Source organism: Monodelphis domestica, chromosome 8 (assembly GCF_027887165.1).
Source record: "Monodelphis domestica isolate mMonDom1 chromosome 8, mMonDom1.pri, whole genome shotgun sequence".
Lineage (NCBI taxonomy): Eukaryota > Metazoa > Chordata > Mammalia > Didelphimorphia > Didelphidae > Monodelphis > Monodelphis domestica.
This window is the reverse complement of record NC_077234.1, coordinates 90,071,570-90,090,625: the sequence shown is the minus strand read 5'-3', so window position 1 is coordinate 90,090,625 and position 19,056 is coordinate 90,071,570. Positions and strand designations below refer to the sequence as shown.

General features: G+C 32.7%; 2 protein-coding genes across 12 annotated transcripts in view; one reads left to right on the top strand and one right to left on the bottom strand.

The window, feature by feature from the left end:
• Window positions 1-17,035, top strand: part of NBEAL1 (neurobeachin like 1) — a 236,515-nt gene extending 219,480 nt beyond the window's left edge. For all 10 annotated transcript variants that reach the window (XM_056807892.1, XM_056807889.1, XM_056807887.1 and 7 more), the window contains 8 exons: window positions 6-115; window positions 1,108-1,280; window positions 1,980-2,074; window positions 2,359-2,475; window positions 2,994-3,155; window positions 3,868-4,016; window positions 4,583-4,718; window positions 8,542-17,035. In XM_056807892.1, coding sequence (XP_056663870.1) covers window positions 6-115; window positions 1,108-1,280; window positions 1,980-2,074; window positions 2,359-2,475; window positions 2,994-3,155; window positions 3,868-4,016; window positions 4,583-4,718; window positions 8,542-8,643 — 1,044 coding nt within the window. In that variant the 3' untranslated portion in view covers window positions 8,644-17,035. The remainder of the gene's footprint in view (window positions 1-5; window positions 116-1,107; window positions 1,281-1,979; window positions 2,075-2,358; window positions 2,476-2,993; window positions 3,156-3,867; window positions 4,017-4,582; window positions 4,719-8,541) is intronic.
• LOC103099050 (alpha-aspartyl dipeptidase-like) overlaps window positions 1,378-19,056 on the bottom strand; it is a 43,444-nt gene continuing 25,765 nt past the window's right edge. Inside the window, exons 7-8 of one of the 2 annotated variants that reach the window (XM_056807897.1) lie at window positions 18,784-18,866; window positions 1,378-1,626 (exon numbers count right to left, since the gene is read on the bottom strand). In XM_056807897.1, coding sequence (XP_056663875.1) covers window positions 1,623-1,626; window positions 18,784-18,866 — 87 coding nt within the window. In that variant the 3' untranslated portion in view covers window positions 1,378-1,622. Of the gene's footprint in view, window positions 1,627-17,224; window positions 17,551-18,783; window positions 18,867-19,056 lie in introns of those variants that run through there. The other variant, XM_007501906.2, reaches the window with a different exon arrangement.

Here is a 19,056-nt window from a genome sequence, read left to right as displayed (position 1 = left end):
TCTAGTTAACAGCAAGCATGAACTATGTAATTGGAACCCATGGGTGGCTGCCTTATGACAGAAATATTTCTAATTATTTTACATTCATCAAAGATCAGACTGTGACAAATCCTAAGTAAGTAAATGAACAGTATTTTTTCTAAGATATTTTATTTTCCCAATTACATGCAATAACAATTTTCAACAAACATTTTTGGAAATTTTAAGGTCCAGATTGTGTCTCTCCTTACCTTCCCTCCCCCCTCTCAGAAATGGAAAGCATCTGATCTCGGTTATATATGTATTATCATGCAAAAAATAGTTCCATATTGGTCATTGTTATAAGAGAATACTCATATAAAATCTAAACCCTAAAATAAAGCCATAAATAAACTAATGTGAGAAATAGTCTGCTTTAATCTGCATTTCACTCCAACAATTCTTTCTCTGGAGGTAGATAGAATTCGTTGTCATAAGTCCTTCAGATTTAGACTGAATCATTGTATTGTTGAGAATTGCTACATCTTTCACTGTTGAAGATCACAAAATGTTGCTATTACTGTGTACTGTGTCCTCCCAGTTCTGCTTACCTCATAATCAGACTAATTTAGATCATCTTGATTACTTTTGGAAGCTGCAAGTGCCTGCATTTCAGCTTGATTTCCTTGTTTGATTCTCACTTTTGCCCTTACCTTTATATGTGCCCTTAGTCTGCCAACTTCTTGCCCAGTTGTTCATTTTTTTCTCTGAATTAAGAATGTTACTGACTCTTTTGGCTTTTGTTTGCTTTTTCTTTTCATTTCAATGATTCCATCCATGATCTTAGTGCTAAAATTATTGTTTTAACAGCAAAACTTGGTTATTGCCCACCTACCTTAGCTTCTCAATGTCATCTTTTAAGAAACTGTTCTTCATGAATAATTTATTATCATAAATGATTTTGATGTGGTAAAGTAAATAGTTGCCTTTCAAACTTTTTGTCATATAGTAATAGATGAGTTGCATTTAATTAAAGAATAAAAAATAATGAATTTCTGAAAAAAAAACACTAGTAAAAAACTTGATATGTTTCAACTTGTTCAGTTGTTTAGGAAAATCTTTTTTTTTTTTTTGTTAATATATTTGCAGAACTCAGCGTGGCATAAATGGTCCTTTTGCTCCAGGACTGGATATTACTTCTAAGCTCTTTGTAGTGTCACATGATGCAAAGTTATTATTCAGTGCAGGGCACTGGGACAATAGCATTCGAGTAACATCACTCACCAAAGGCAAAATGATTGCCCAGCACATCAGGCATATGGGTAAGATTAACTTTAATCTCTGGAATAAAAACATCTTTAATACTTACTGTGAGAAATCTTAATCGAACACAAGAAATAATGAATGATACTTCCCTCCTCTTGTTGGTTATTGTTTATTGTTTGATCATTTTTCAGTCATGTTTGAATCTTCATGACCCCTTCATGGTTTTCTTGGCAAAGATATTGGAGTAGTTTGTCATTTCCTTCTCCAACTCATTTTTCAGATAAGGAAACTGAGGCAAACAGGGTTGGGTGACTTGCCCAGGGTCACACAGCTAGTAACTGTCTGAGGCCAGATCTAAACTTAAGTCTTCCTGCCTCCAGGTCTGGCACTTGATCCACTCAGCTGCAGATAGAGATAGAATGTCAGATATGTTTATTCTGCCAATTGGTTTTATTTATTTTCTTTATTACAAGGCAAGGTTCATGGCACAAGTATGGTATAAAAAATATCAATAAGGTTTTATTGTAAAATAAGAAAGGCTATTACAAATAGAATTTTAGGAATAACTGACCAGTGCAGGAGTGGTTGGCATATTATAGCTGGGGTTTGGATTTGGCCCATAAGCACAGTTCACCTATTATATGCTTCAACATGTTATTCAGAATGGTCATTGGAAATGTAGATACTAAAACATCAAGTGAGCTTTCATCGTTTTTGGTCACTCAGTTCCTTTAAAAAGTTTTCTTTTCTTTCAGATATTGTGACCTGCTTATCTACTGATTATTGTGGAATACATTTGATTTCTGGTTCAAGAGATACTACATGTATGATATGGCAGGTAGCACAGCAGGTAAGCACTTGCCTAAGGTAATATCGATATTAAGCAGTAGAATCAAGGTGTGAACGTCTAACTTCAACAGATCTAGGGCCCTTTCCAATATACCCTGAAGAATTGAATTCCTTAGAGTCAGTTGAATCAATGTGGGCAACTGTTAGATAGTGGTAAATAACCTCGGTTATTACAATTCTAATATGTGTTCATGATGTGAAGGTTAATTTCTGTATGAACCACGTTATTATAAAAATAGCTTGTAGAAAGGTGACTGTACCTTCATTCTGTTGTTTTACTACTAGGGAGGTATTCCTGTGGGCTTAGTGCCCAAACCCCTTCAGATTCTTTATGGACACACTGATGAAGTATCTTGTGTTGGCATTAGCACTGAACTAGACCTGGCAGTGTCAGGAGCAAGGGTAAGATTTTGCCTTTTTTTCTCTTTAAAAATGAATTCTTGTTATTCTAAGTGGCAGAACGTCTACAATGAATTTTATTTTTAGGATTCTTAGCCAGTGGGCAGGGAGAGCTATACCATATGTACGTGAGAATCTTCAAAAAAAGATAAATACAAAAACCCCCCAAAGCAGTTGTGATTGGCTGCTACTTGAAAAAACTGAATTCCTACAGTGATAGGTCTACTGAACGGTGATTGAAGGGTACTCTAAGATGGAAGCTCCTTGAGGCCAGAGTGTGTTTCCTTTTATCCCCAGTGGCTGCCATTAATGTCTGAAATGTAGTAGACACCCAAAAAATGCTTGTTAAATTGAAAGAAATAAGAGAAAGATCTAAATAGACGCTCAGGATAGGGAATGTGCCAAAAGGCATGTCTTTTTGTGGGAGTATTCTTTCTGTCCATCCTTCCCAATTATACTTCTGCATGTCACTCATTTACCTTCCTGATCTTTTTCTAGCTTCTCTTGTCTCTTCTTTGCAGGATGGCACTGTGATTATTCATACAGTTCAGAAAGGCCAGTACATGAAGACTTTACGACCACCATGTGAGAGTTCTCTCCTGTTGACAATTCCCAACTTGGCCTTATCATGGGAAGGGCATATCATTGTCCATTCCAGCATTGAAGAAAATACCACTCTCAAGGTATGTAACATATACTATAGTCATGTAATATCCCTGAATTATCTAGAGTGGCATCTGTTCATTTAGTCTCACAATTGTATTGGTGTTATGTGGGAATTTTGAGGAGAGCAAGGAAATCCTCATTTCAATAGGATAGATTTCTTCCACTGTTCATGTCTACACTAGGAGAACTCATGCCAACAACAACATAGTGGTCTGTTATAGTTTATTAAAATACATATGGAAAAGAACGTTTTTTTCAATAATGGAATTAATAAGTTTAAAGTAGGTTAATACACTATTCTCTTCTATATAGTAATTTTAAAAATTAGAATTCTTTATGAAGAAAATGGCAAAAGATAATTTTTTGGTAATATGAGTCTTTGACAAGATTGCCTTTTTCTTTCTCAGAATTACTTGGAGGTATTTCTTGAAATGTATTTTAATATATTCTCTGTCAAGTAAGTATTATCAAAGATACTACTGGTTCCTATTTACCTGAGCTATTGTGAGAATGAAAGGAGACGTGTATGGCATGGCAAATAGTAAGCCACTAGTGTTGTTATCCACAAGAGAAACACCTGAATTCTTTCTCACCATACCTTTTAACTTCTCTGAAGTTAAGTCTTTCTTTGTTATAGTCACAGACTTACATTGTAAAAGAACCAAGAAAAAAGGAAAATGTTAGTTCTTTAATACATACCCCTAAATCTTCTGTATTTAATCTCCACAGGATAAAAATGCATTACATCTCTTTTCTGTAAATGGAAAGTATCTGGGGTCTGAGACTCTTACAGAACAAGTATCAGATATGTGTGTAGCTGGAGAGCACATCATAATGGGCAGCTTGCAAGGGTTCTTGTCCATCCGAGATCTCCACAGGTAAAAAACTAGAATCACTAGCTCATCACTTAAAATGTAGTAAGATTAAAATAATGGACTGTATGTATCAACTGTGGGTATCTCCATTGGGAATCTAGACTCTAAGATTTCTTTCTTTCTTTTTTTTTGTTGTCTTTAATAATTATCACAGTCTCTCTTGGCAAATGCGACAGGAATGTCAAAAGCTGATGTCATGTTCTATGCTTAGGATTTGAAAGGTTCTGCCAAAGTAACACATTAGAGCAGTTCAGGCAGTTTATATAGTGACATGACAGATGAGGAGTGATTTCTAGCATCATTAAAATATTTTTTCCAGATGCATGTGATTATCAGAAAATGTTTAGAATGAAGAAGCAATAGCTTTAGCTAGAACACTTCATCTTTTAACACATGACATCTTGGGAAAGTCATTTAGACTCTTAGGGTGTGGGTTTCCTTTACAGAATTTTTCAAGCTTAAAAGACTTAACTTCTAGGAAATTCCTTTCAGCTATATCATTATATCAAGACGTCTTATGATTTAAAACTATTATTTTATGCGATTTTCTTAATTCATTTCTCTTCTAGCTTAAATCTGAGTATCTCTCCATTATCTATGAGGCTGCCGATCTACTGTGTTTCTGTTACCAAAGAACATAGTCACATCCTTGTAGGTCTGGAAGATGGCAAATTGATTATTGTTGGTGTTGGCAAGCCAGCTGAGGTAAAATTTATCATCAGTAATTTTCTGTCTTGAACTGCTGAGGATCCTCTTGTTTTTCCTTAATTCTATATTAATTAGAAGGTAATGAGTACTGTCCCAGATCTTTCCCAAACTAGACTTGTGTATTTGTAGAAATGAAATCAAGACAGTTCCCATTTTAGGACTTATAAGCTAATTAGCATGCCCAAGTCTTGTGCCCTTTCTTTAAAAAGTAGCATTTCTTATTCATTTCACAAAGAATATCCCCATATATTCTTTCTGGCAAATTAATTCCCTGTGACTGCTGTAAAATTTTAGTCATAGGCTTTATCAATTCCTGAATTCCTGAATATTTAGATACTGAAGAATCACTTGCTTCTAGGATAGTTATTGTTGTGAGTTACAACTATACTCAGGAATGTAAGTTTTAGTAGAAATAGAAATAAGTGGAACATTTTTAATCTTCAACATTAGAGGATATCATTTTGAGAGATCTGACAATAAGATGCCCTTTCATTTTGATTTTACAACAAAAAACTCCAGTTGCTAAGATTCATCTATTATAGCTATTAACGTCTGTGCCCTTTAATCAACAGGTGTTAGTTAGCCTGTCAGTTTTATTTTTTTAATATATTTTAACAGAAATATAAGCTTTATAAAATGCTGGTTGTGGTAGCATTTCTGAGCTTTATTTCTAAACATTTATGTCATGTTTGCAATGTAGAGGCTTCCCTTGAATGCTGGTTTAAAATAAAATATCCAGCTTAACATAGCCTTCTTGTCCTTTCCTAGTTTAACAGACTTCTTGAAAATTCTCTCAAAAATGTCTTCCACAAGTCTTCCTTCTCCTTTCCAGATGTATTACATAGTCTGTTCAGTTTTTCTTTTTAAGTTTGAGTTCTTCTCTTTCTATCTATGAATTTAATTATCAAGATACATAGTCATACATATTCTAGATGTAACAAATAATCTATTATTATTGATGTAATAAACCAAAGAAAATAAGATTTGCTTTGTTTTGCATTTTTACTTAAACTAGTTTCATAATTTTTAAGTGCTAGTCTTTTATGATTTATATATGATAGTGTTTCATACTATAAACAAAGCATATGCCACTAGTATATATCTGTCTTTTAGTAATTCTGCACATCCATTTAGGAAAATATTTTAAATTGCCATCTTAACAAAATGTATTACATATACAATAATGTAGCATCAGCTAAAGTCCAGAGATTATTTAGAAAAGTAAAACTTCATTTGGGCACCATGCTGCTGATTTAAAATATGTAGATAAAATCTGCCCATTTACTCAAGATCTAAATACAATGCACATTTTGTTGTACATTGAGTGAACTCTGAAGGTCAAAAAGAGTTCAATATTTATCGATTTTTTTTTAAACCCTTACCTTCCGTCTTGCAGTCAATACTATATATTGTCTCCAAGGCAGAAGAGTAGTAAGTAATGGTAGTAGTAGTAAGTAGTAATGGGGGTCAAGTGACTTGCCCAGGGTCACACAGTTAGGAAGTGGCTGAGACCAGATTTGAACTTAGGACCTCCCATCTCTAGGCCTGGTTCTCAATCCACTGAACTACCCAGCTGCCCCTTATTTATCAATTTTTAACACCTAGAAATCTTATTCAGAAATTTAAAGTGTCATAAAGCAGCCAATAAATATGATTAAGAGCACCTAAGAAACATTTAAAAATTATAGTTACTTAATTCTGCAAAACTCCTATTATGAAAGCAAGCTATTTTGTAAGATAAAATATCCTAAATAAATTCTAAATAGAAGTATAATATCTGGATATTGGTATGATCTCATTCTCTTTTTAGCATCCTGTAAAGGTCAGTGCTACTATTTATTACTATATATTTTGGGGCACAGCATTCCTTTTCAAAAATACAGGTTTTAGTAGTCATTGACCCCTCCCTCCGCAGCCCCACCTTTCTTCTCTGCCAATGGTCAGTAGCAGTATTCTCTGTCTGTGCTCAGTTTCTATCACTACTTGCACTGGGCAAGCACAAGTAGAGGTGGACATGCTTTAGGCCACTCCACACGGGCATTTTTGCCTCAGTATTTGTAGTCACCTTGGTGAGTATAAAGGAATAATTTAGGACTTTGAAAATGTACATGTTTGATGGTTAAATATTAAGTTCTTTCTTAATCCAGGATTTACTTAATTTACAACATAATCTGTGTTGAATGAACAAGTTTCCTTTTACTAGCAATCACTACTGTTAGAACAAACTGGCTGTCAGATGTCTAACAACTCCTCGTTTCCAAATATTCTAACTGGAATATTATTGCATCATTTTAAATGTGGTACATTTTGTAATGATGGCAACATAAATTGTTTCTTAAATGGATCTTTAAAAGACAGATTTATATTTAGCAAAGTGTAATCATGCATCAGTGGCATAAGCCTTGATGTGAGTATATAACTGCACTCAAAATCAGATACTACCATTTTATGAAAATAATAAAGAAAAAGGAGAACTCATTCCATAAATGCTAAACATAACAAATCAGTAACTTCTAGAACACTCATCATAAGTTCTATGAGGATTCCACACCAGGGTCCCACATCTAGGGGGGCACATCCTTCACCAGTGCTCACTTTACTGTCTAGCACTGGGCTTTCTCTCTCGCTGTTCCTGCCCCTTGGCTTAATGTTCCAGGGCCTCTTCCCCTCACAAAACACCTAAAAAAAGAGCCTTCCAGGTGAAGTGGAAGAACTGATGGGCAGAGAGACCACTGCAGGGCGCAGAGTAGCCCAGAGAGAGGAGACCTTTGTGCCCCTCCCCCCAGTCACCAGTCCAAATTTCTGCTTCTTTCTTGCTTGGGTACCAGCATCTACCTCAGCCTGCACATGCCTTTGAACCTTGTGCTGGCCCTTCCTTCATCTGGCGGCTACCTCCTTCCTGCTTCCCTCCTCCTAGAATTCAAGGTTGATCAAAGGATGAGGAAATCAAAACCTTAGCTAAGGAAGGGGAAGGGGAATACTATATTTAGAAAATAATTCCTGCTGGCATAAGTTAAAATTTTCTATCTTTTTTTCCTTCCCTTTTCAGTTCAAACACTCAAAGGGTATTGGTAACATGTTTATTTTTGAAATTTTTTTCCTACTGTTAAACTGTATTTTCCTAAAATTTTATTCAAGAAAAAAAATATGTAAACACTATTTTTTTAATATTCTGTCTCTATGAGTGATTTAAATACTATTCCAGATAAAAGATAAGTGAAAGGAGAAAAAAATCACAAAAATATGGAAAATTTAGATGTGAGGGCAGGGGAGTATCAAAATAAATACAATAGGAAGAAACTCATTATTGATTCATGCATGATTTATTAACAGAGTTTTCAAGAAATTATCAAATATAAGAATTTGATTTATCTTTCCCCATACCAAGAATATTCAAATAAGTTTTTAAAAATCTAGTACCTTTTAACTGTTGATAAACAAGAGATACTGAACATAGTCATTCATATCTTTATGCATATATGAACCAAAAGTTATGAGTTAATTTTACTAAAAACAAGGGTTTGTTTCCAAATTTTTCATAATCATCACTTCACATGTCAATTTAATTTATACCTTTTAAAATAACTTCCCGGGGCAGCTGGGTGGCTCAGTGGATTGAGAGTCAGACCTAGAGAGGGAGGTCTTAGGTTCAAAGCTGTCCTCAGACACTTCCTAGCTGTGTGACCCTGGGCAAGTCACTTGACCCCATTGCCTAGCTCTTACCACTCTTCTTGACTCCAAGACAGAAGGTAAGGGTTAATATTTTTTTAAAAAAATAATAATAAAATAACTTCCCACTTTCTCAAAATTTTTTTAACAGATGCGTTCAGGCCAGCTATCTAGAAAATTGTGGGGATCCAGCAAACGACTAAGCCAGATTTCAGCTGGAGAGACAGAATATAACACTCAACATTCTAAGTGATTGCTGCTTACACCTGCTGCCATTGATCACCAAAACTTGATTTATTTTTTGTCACTTTAACCAAATCTTAATTTTATGACTGGTTTTTAATTTTGAAAATCATTGATAAATTATAAAATGTATGTATACTATATTTATAAAGGTAGAGTCTGCCTTCATTTTTTAAATTCTTTAACTAGTCCCAGTGAATTATTAAATGGTATTAAAGCTATTTCTTATTCTGTACCAAAGCCATGAAAAATGCAAGAGATTAGACTTAGTACTCATTCTATAATCTTTTGGTTATAGTCTATAAACTGTATAGTCCAGATTTTACTTCTGAGAAAACTAAGAAAAATCAAAGAAAATGAGATTTATTTATTTTGGTTATATTTATCATTCTAAACAAGATAATATAAGGTACTTAACTATATAAAACAGAGTATTGGAGATAGTTTTTTACAGAAGCTTTTTAGGCCCTTTTTAAATTGACTATAAGCAACTGAATTAATTTCTTTTCTGAAACTCTCAGTGAATTTAGGAATTCTTCAAGTCTTTTTGTTGCATTGCTACTGAGTGTTCTGGAGTTATTTGCAGTTAAGAGTACAAAGATGAACAATAAGCCAAAAAAAAAAGTATCGATATTGCTTCATAACCCTCTTTCAATGGAATTCAACTCATAGATCTCTGAGAAATTACTTAGATGTATCTTTATCTTAAAGAAATAAAGGCCAAGGGGAAAGTAAATGAACAAGAGGTACATTTTTTACTTTTATTTATTAGTAGCTGAATAATTTAAATAAAATTTACTTAGCTAAAATACTGTATCCACTATTGACAGTCAGATCCTTTGGAATGGATTTGGAACATAATTATTTGCATAATTTCATATTATGTAGGTTTTATTATTTCTTATGTACTAAGCAAATGTTTTTCCTGATGTTATTAGAAGTCAGCAATGATGATTCCAAGTTGTGTTCTATTTTTAATTTCCTTTGATGTAATTCATTTCTTAATTTGAAAAATGTACACCATTTAAAAAGCAGTCAGTGAGATACTATTCTTTAAAATATAAATATATATGTATACATATACATATGTTTCTATATATAGATCTAACTGATATTTGTGAAAACTACTTGGTTTAGGTTTATGGGCTTAATTCCCATTGATTCCAGTTAAATGCAGAAAGATGAAGTATTTATGGTTCAAGACTAATAAGAAAGACTTGATTTAATTTTAAAAAGTAAAAGGGGTTAGACACAATGTCCTTATAAAACCATCTTCACACCTTTAAAATAATGGATTGAACATCTTTGAAACAATTTTCCATGGTATTCCATAGTTTTTCCTACTTGACTTAATTAAGTCTGTATGTGTGATTGTTTTTAAAGTTTTATTAATGCTTTGTTTTTAAAATCACAGTTCAGTTTTCTTTTGATTAAATCTTTTTATGCTCAAATAACTTGACTAATCCAGACAGCATCTAGTATTGACCTCTTTAACAACTATTGATTGTTGAGAAAATTTAAATAAATGATTTTATGCAGCAGTTTTTAAATATATAAGATGTGATAGAAAGGATTGGTCTTAAAGAACATTACCAAAGAAGAATGTGTTTCTATGGTTTATCTAAATTTAAAAATTTTTAATTAAACACTAGCAAAATAAGATAAAACATGTTTAAGAGTAATATAGTGAAAATAATTTGATGTTCCAAGAATGTGTACAATATATGAGTGTGTAAATTTATGTGACAGGCAAAGGATTATGCTGAAGTCTGAGAACAAAAATCATTAGACAATCAAGTTTGTTTTGTTTTTATTTATTTTATTCAATTTTTAAAAACTCTTACCTTCCATCTTAGAATCAATACTGTATATTGGTTCCAAGGCAGAAAAGCAGAAAGAGCTAGGCAATGGGGTTAAGTGACATGCCCAGAGTCACACAGCTTGGAAGTGTCTGTGGTCACATTTGATCCCAGGCCCTCCTGTCTCTAGGCCTGGCTCTTTATCCAGTGAGCCAGCTAGGTGTTCCAATTTATTCAGTTTTAACAACATTTTCATTACTAGAACCATTAGTGAGGTAACACACAAAGTATGGACATATTTTAGTTTTCCCATTATTAAGATTTTATCAAGCAAGATTAACTTGATTATGTGTCCTAAATAAACTGAAAATAAATTTTAGTTTTGCTAAGCCCAATCGAAATTAGAATTTTTGTTTGAGATCTGTCTTAAGATTTTTGAAGAAAGATTCATAAAAACAAGCAAAATTGAGTATTGAATAATATTACATTTCATTTGAAAGTCAGCACCTATTCAAAATGCCATCTCTGAGTATATGATCAGAATTTACTGGTATGCTTTGATTCAGTTTAAAAATAGTCATATTGTACTAATTTTTTAAATGGGCAAATAGTGAATTTTCTCAGGGTTTCTGTTGATTTGAGGGTCTTATTTTGTATTTTGTAATGCAAATGCTAGAGGGTTTGGTCTTAATAAGAAATAAATATTTAAGGTCTATTGTATTCCCAGAAAAGCTTAACAATAGAATGCTAGTTTTTCTATAATTCTATTTCTATCAGAATTTAAACAGAGGGCCTAAAAAAATACAAAATGCAAATTCATAAGATACAAAGGAAAGTTAACATCACCAAGTTTAAAGTAAGACATCTTTTCACAAACTATTTTGGAATTCTAGGAAATCTAGAATTCTAGATCCACAAAAATATAATTGTAAATTTTCTGCCCATGTTACATCAATAAATACAGAAGGAAAGTCATGTTTATCTCTATTGTTTCACATAAAACATAAGGAAAAATAATGTGTAAAATCAAAGAGAAGTAACATAAGCATTTTAAGCATTTTGTGTTTCATGTAAAAACTACTTCTATATTATATAAAAGGAGTAGCTCATCTAATTAGTTGTTTGTTTTGGGTGGGCTATATTACTTCTCTGAGCTTCTATTTCTTCATGTAAAATTAGGAATTTAGATCTTTTCTGCCATCAGAATTCAGAGGCTATTATCAATCATTTAGGGAATAGAATCAGAATTAGGCTTTGGTATGGATACTTAAAAAAATCTAAAATATGGCTATTTTAAAGTTCTTTTACTATTACAATTTTTTTCACCTATTAATTCTGAGGTGCAGCCTAAATTAGTTATACAAAGGATAATCCAAGTTAAAAGCCTACCTCTGACATTTCATATCTTTGCATCCATGGGCATCTTAACCTCTCTGAGCCTCTGGCAATGGGACTTTTATTTATAGAGGATGATAGAATCGTGTTTTTCCATTTTGATATTGAGCTTATTTCAAGCTAAAAACCTTTTTTAAAGTCCCCCTCCCCCATTCTCAACCCTTCAGCCAAATGATTTGCTGTCATTTCTTTATCTAAAATTGTGGGAACAGGCAGACAGAAGAGGAAAGGGAAGAATTGGAAGAGAAATAAGAGTGGCAGGTAGAGAAATAGTAAATTTAAAACAATCTTGATGAGAAATAGAGACCATTTGAAAATAAGAACATTAAAAACTGAAAAGAAAATGGGTTTTAAACTTCATTTTCATGTGAAGTTCATTATTGCTATTTTTTCCTCTAATAACAAGCTAGGTCCAATTTATGAATTAAAAGAAATCTTCACTTAATATGAATCCAGATTACTTTTAGTTATCTTATACTATGAAATTAATCATAAGCTATAAAATATCCTCATTGAAATCATGTTTTCCATAACAATGCCAGCTTTCTTTAGAAGGGAACATTAGTGAGGCTTAATACTTTCTATCTAGAAATTATCTTTGAAAGTATTAAGAATTAAACATATGCCATTGTTACAGATTTTAGAGTCCAGAACTGTCTCAGATTCTTCTGTTTCATGATCAGAGACCTTGTCTTTATCATGAAGCATTTTATATTTGCTTTGTCAGACAAGCTGTTGTTGAAAACCTTTCGGATGAACTTAAGTTCAACTTTATAGTTTTTGTATTTAAAAAAAAAATAGAGTATGCCAGTACTAGAATAATTTCCAAGTATGTGCCCTAAAACATAGGAAGAATTCAATATATACATACATTTCTTTGGGGTTTATTGATAGATTATTGATTGATGTATAATACAGAAACTAAATCTCATTCCTATTTCTTTATCCTGTTTATCACTCCCCAGATTTTGTTTTATGCCCCTTTAAAGCAGCCGAAATGATCCTTCCTATTACTATTCCTCATTTTGTTCCTCTTCTATCACTTGTCCCTAATCTTCTCATTTGTAAAATTCAGTGTAGATATTACACGAAGGAAAATGCTTGCCATTAAGTTTAATAGAAAACCTTCAAAAATCTATCTTTAGTCAAAGAGAGATTAACTTTTTTTTAATTTCAATATAAATGGAGGACTTTCTCTAATTGCTGAATCTGTACCTCATCCAATCATTTTAAAAGTCTTGTAGACATCAACTTATCCAAGAAATCCAATTAGCTGAATAATATTTCATAAACTTTCCCCTCACCTACCAGTAGTTTGGAGTTAATAAATTTTTATAAGCAATCGCCTTTCCTGCTCCCGTTTTCAATCAGAATTCTTACTTGGTCAATATCTCATTTTCTTTAAAATTGAACCTAAGTTCAGGATCATTTTTCACATTTGCCTAGATGAGTCCAGAGAAGTCATTTAACCCCTTCATTGATTTCTCATCTCTAAAGTGATGTAGTGGGCTTTTAAGAGGTCTATGATTACTTCCAATTCTATAATCCCATGACTCTTCTTTGAATAGTTAAAAGCCATGTGTCTTGTATCTATATATTCTATATATATCCTATATATAGACCACCCACACCCCCAAAATATGTTTTTGAAGTCTTTTTTGAGCTCTTCCCAAATTGGTATCCAATCCATATTTTTCTTTTGGATTTTGCGTGTGTTCACTTTGCTTTCACTGTCCCCTTCTGTGTCTGTTCCTTGCTCTTCATCTCCATAAAAATTCCTTAGTTAGGTGCCTTTTTTGTTGTTTGCTCATTTTTCCTAACTAATTATAGGCAGGCTCTGTTTTGTGAGGTTGTGGTACCCTATTAAACTTAAGTAAAAAATTTGTTCTCTAATGAAACAAATGTTAACATAAGAGAAGATTTAAGTAACATTTTCTTAGAGTAGGTGTAATCTTTTCAAAATTTGCTTTGTGAGCCAGAGGTAAATTTCCTTTTGTCAGCTGTCTTATCATATATTTTATATCTTTCTTAATCTACTTCAAAGCTTTCCTGCTTGAAGATAACATTTCATAGAGCAAAGAATATGAAAGCCAAGTGCTATTTGCCTTTACTAGTACTTTGTGATCAGTAGTATCTTTAACATTTTCCACCTATTTTACAGAACATCATAAAATATAATTTTAAGGCGTGTCAGCATGCTAGGTCTCAAATAAAGGCATTAACAGGCCCTAGTATCAATTTATACTCAAATCACAGGTTATTTTCTTGCTTTTTAGACTAAAAATGGATCACGCCCAATTTCATATACTTTTGATAATCATAACATCAAGTCCATTTATTAGAGGAAATGGTGTCCTTGGAGAACGTGTTAACACTTGAGATCTTTAAGCCCTAAACCAAAAAATATTAAATTCACTTGTATCCTAATTTTATCATGAAAATTAAATGACATACATCATATTTCACCAGTTATAACTACCATTTATTTGTGGATTGTTGTTTCAGATAAAGTGTTTGCTTTTTTAAGAAAAAAACAAACTCATGGTTGGTTTTGCTGACCTGCTTTTTCCCTTCTCCCCCACTTCTAATTTTGTTGCACAGAATATAAATCCTGAGAGATTAGGGATCATTTCTTTTTTTTGTATTTGTAACCCCAGCAATGTGGAACAGTGCCTTGCTCTTAGAAGGTACTTAATGAATGGTTGGAGATTCACTGAAGGTATGGCAACCTGAATAGGGGAAGAAGGAAAAAAAGAAAGAGGAACATATTGGGGGATGAAGATGATATATAAATCAAATGGTAGCAACAAAAATAAGATGAAAAAATTATAACAGATGCAAAAAACTCTCCCGTAAAGATGATTGATATACCCAGTGGTTAACTTGGGTCAGAAAGAAAACTTACTCATGTCCTGTGTGTGTTCTACATACACAGGAGTAGGGCTTCGAATTCTTATGCTAATTAGCCAAGATCTATGAAATGCTAGAAAATTATTCTAAGGAAACAAGAATAGTGTATGAAAAAGAAAATAGTACACAGAATAGTATTGTCTTAAGAGAAAAACTAAATGAGTCTTGAAAATTCAGAAGAAAAAATGTTTCTAGCTATTTATTGAACATTTATTTGCTTTGTGATTTTTAAAGATTCTTCCATGTAAACTCTCATTCTTTGTTCTCATATATAGAATTCACAATGATGTCTTTAATATCATATATATTGGATGTTGCTGGAGATTGCCTAGAGCTGGCAGCTAGTGTTATTTTTGTACTTCTAATACCTAGCATAGTGCTTGGTACACTGTAGGTACTTAATATTTGTTGAATTGAACTGAATTTTATTCAAACCACTAGTTTTACAAATAAGAAAACTAAGGTGCAAGGTTATATAGGTAGGAAGTAGCAGGGTCTCCAACTCCATATTCAGTTAACCATATCTTTCCAGTCATTAGGTTCAAGTAGTATTTTTATTGGAAATTATAAAACATCATTTTGATACATTTGAAAATTATATTCTGGTCTGCCTCTTTCATACTCACATACCATTTTTATTTTAATTTGGCTTTTTAAAAAAGTAGGATGGAGTTAGGAACTTGACCTGTGATTCTACTGGACTAGAGAATTCCATTTTAGAAACTACCAATGATAGCACCTTCGAGTCAAATCAACAAACATTTGAGCAACTCATACTATGTGCCAAGCATTCTGCTAAGGGCCAAAGATAGGCAAAAATAGCCCCAACCCTAAAGGAGTGAAAAATACAATAGTATTAGAGAGAAAGCAAAAAACTATGTTTTGTGTGTATATGTCATACACATACACACAGGCATTAAATCCTGGATGTTTCATTTACAGGTATTTCCCACACTCTGGTATTGAATTTATACCTTCTAATTTCTCTTGATGATCATCAGTTAGGTTCTTCCTAAAGGTTAAATTGCAATAAAAATATTTCCTTTGCCAAGACACTTAAGAATTTAAGTATGTCTCAAGTCAGCAGGGGAGACTGGAACTGGAAATCAATTTCTCTTAGTCCCCTACCATATAGGGACTAAAGACTGTAACATTGTTTTTCCCTGTGCAGTTTTTACCCTAACAATTCAACTTCAAAATTATGGCACATCAAGTGCTAAGAAATCTTCCTGCTTCAATCTCCTTGTTCTGTTTTTCTTACTTCACTCTTTGATAGAAAAATGATTTTTGAGTCTTAGCACTAGCAAAGGTGGCTTGTGGGAAGTCTTACTAAAGAAAAAAAGACAGTGGCTTGACCACTCCAAGAAGGCATGACCACTCCAGAGGCAGGAAGAAGACATGCTTCCCACTTCCCTTACAACATCTGCTTTCAGATTTGGGGAGAAAAAATGTAATTAGGACTTGGCCACTTTCATTTTTCTGACTCTTGTAAACACTCCTGTTAAGAGTCACTGCTGTGGGAATTTGGTAAAAAGTAAGTCCATGTGGTTCATTTTATTTCTGAGTCTTTTGTGAAATTTCCATTGCATTTTCAGGAAGTGGTTTTAGTCCTCCAGGTAGTGATACCTTGCATGCATATATCTGTATATGTATGGTCCTGAATTTCATCACATTATAGTATTTAGGGAATAAGCAGTGACTTTTTGTCCAACATCATCTTGGATACTACTGCTGCTTAATGTGCTAAATAAAGCAAATAAGTAATTTAAAAGTAATATAATTTAAAATGTGCCTCAAAATTTGCTTAGTTTCTTGACATTAGAAAATTGGGCCAGTAAGCCTTAAAACATTCTTCATTGTGCAAATGTGACAATGGGTTTTTTTTCCTATGCCAAAAACAACAAGCCTTTAAAATCAACCAAGTCTTAACTGGGATGATGAGTATCTCTAATTTTGATTATTCTTTCATTGATAATGGAGTTGCTATTAAGTGCAATATAGTCTTGTGCTTTTAAAGTTGTACATGATGTATTTTTTTGTTGTTAAATCAAGTGCATTTCAATTATTTTAAATGTTTGTATATGAGCTATTTGATTTATTTCTGTACAGCATGATTGAGATGGTCTAAAATTTTTGCACTTTTTTAGTCTTAAGTAATCAATTTGTAATCAGTTTCTAAGAATGCACTTATTTTGTATATAAAATGGTAAAATTACCTTTGTATATATCACACACCTGTATATACACACACATATATAAAATAGATGAGTTTGAATCAAATAAAAAAACTAGATGTTATTTTCCTGATGTTTGAGTGTACTTTTGCAATGGATGATTTATTGACGCAGTTGAGACCATAGTTACACTACTCTTAAATGAGAAATTTAACATTGATTTGAAGTTTAGACAAAGTTTCTTATGTGCCTTCATCCTATTAGTGCACAAAACATAAATTGTCAGTTTTAATTTAAAATCACTTTTAGAGACTTTAAAATGTTAGCAAAAGTTTTATTATAGAATTTCTTTTCAAGTTGCATTCGCAAAGCAAAGTGGTCATAGCTACAAAACTAACTTTGCCATAGCACATGGGAACATTTTTTTTTAAAAGGCAATCTTGGTTAGCTGCAAATGATTTGTATTTTGTTTAATGCTCTATGTATGTTTCCTTTACTCATTATACTGGCAATCTTCTTTTGATTGTTTCCCTGCTGACATCACTGATTATGTTTTCTGGCAAGGCTGGAAACTTCTAAGAACCATTAAGGAGAAAACTGAAGTCTGTTCCTGGCTCATGTTCTGTTGGTGTTTGACCCCTAGATTCCAAACAGAAAGACAACAATAACTTATCTGAAGAATGGTTCTATGTAGTCTAGGACTACTATAGTTTTATTGCTTTATCTGGCAAGACTCAAGAGTTTAAATCAATGAAGTCCAGTAAATTAGTGCCTTTATTGGTAAAAACCTGAATATGGTTCTAAGAAATTAATGGATATAGATATATAGATACACACACATATATTGGATATCTATCTATATAATGGATCTATTGCATTATATATACATGTATATATAAAGACAATCTAATAAAAAGCATGCTAGGAAGATAAGCAAATCTAAAGACACAATTAAATGAAATTTACTGCAATATGTTATAATTGATTAAAATTGAAACACTAGGAATAAATAACTAGCCTATTATAGTTAAATTTATCCTAATAAACTAGCTTGTGTTCCAATGAATTAAAAGGATTATGGCTTCTTCTAAGACTTAATTTTCAAGTGATAAGAAAAAAAAAAGCTTTCAAACAAAAATTATTCATTACTAACAATTTATTAAAATCCCTTCCTTGTTTATGCATATTTCCTTAAAGTTTCACATACAGAGGTAGATTCTTATTAATAAAGTAGGCTTACTACCTATTTACTGACAGCTCCATCCCTAACTAGTGAATGAGAAAACTATAAACATTAATTTAATTTTACCAATTATCTAACTTTAACATACAGTCTATATGCTAGAAATAAATTTTTTTGGAAAATAACTGAAGCTTAATGAGCCAACTGCTTTCATAGAGCCACCAAGAGCAACCTCTTTCTTGTCCCAATAAGCTCTCTGGGGATGAGCAGTGACCAAGAACCAGGTGGCACAGACACAGAGTTCTGGGAGTATGACTGGATGCTAGAGGGCCCCAGACCTGTCAGAGCAGATGGACACACAGCCATTTTAGAATTTACTGCGTGGTGACCCTGGTACCTATTCCTTTCTCCAACAGGAAGAAAGGTATCAGTTTCTCTCAGTGATTTGATTATAACTATTCAGTTGCCAGATACCAAGGAAAAAGCTGATAATTTGAAAAAGCGTCAACATCTACTGAGTGGACTTTGACATTCCTAGAACCATGTGCCACCCTTTGATAAATTGCTGATTCATGGACTAGTTATTTAATGATGTTAGGTAATGAAGTATGTAAGTCATTTAATGGCATATGTAAGATTATTCCTTTTACTTTAAAATACTTATTTTCTAAAATCAAATTTTACTATACCTCAGAAAAAGCCGAGCTTTACTTCTTCCTAAAAGTGTCGCTTTGTTTCCTTCCACCAGTAGAATTGATCCTTCACGTAAACCCTTGATTAAAAAATTCCAATATGCTAAGTTTGATGATGATCTTGGGGGAAAAAAACTTGGATATTATATTGAAAAATGATCATTAAACTTTTTTATGTTGATGATAGGATTATCACCAAATTATCATGTACCCAACCACAAGAACTCTACACTCCTGACCCTGAAAAATATATATAATTCTATGGAGCTA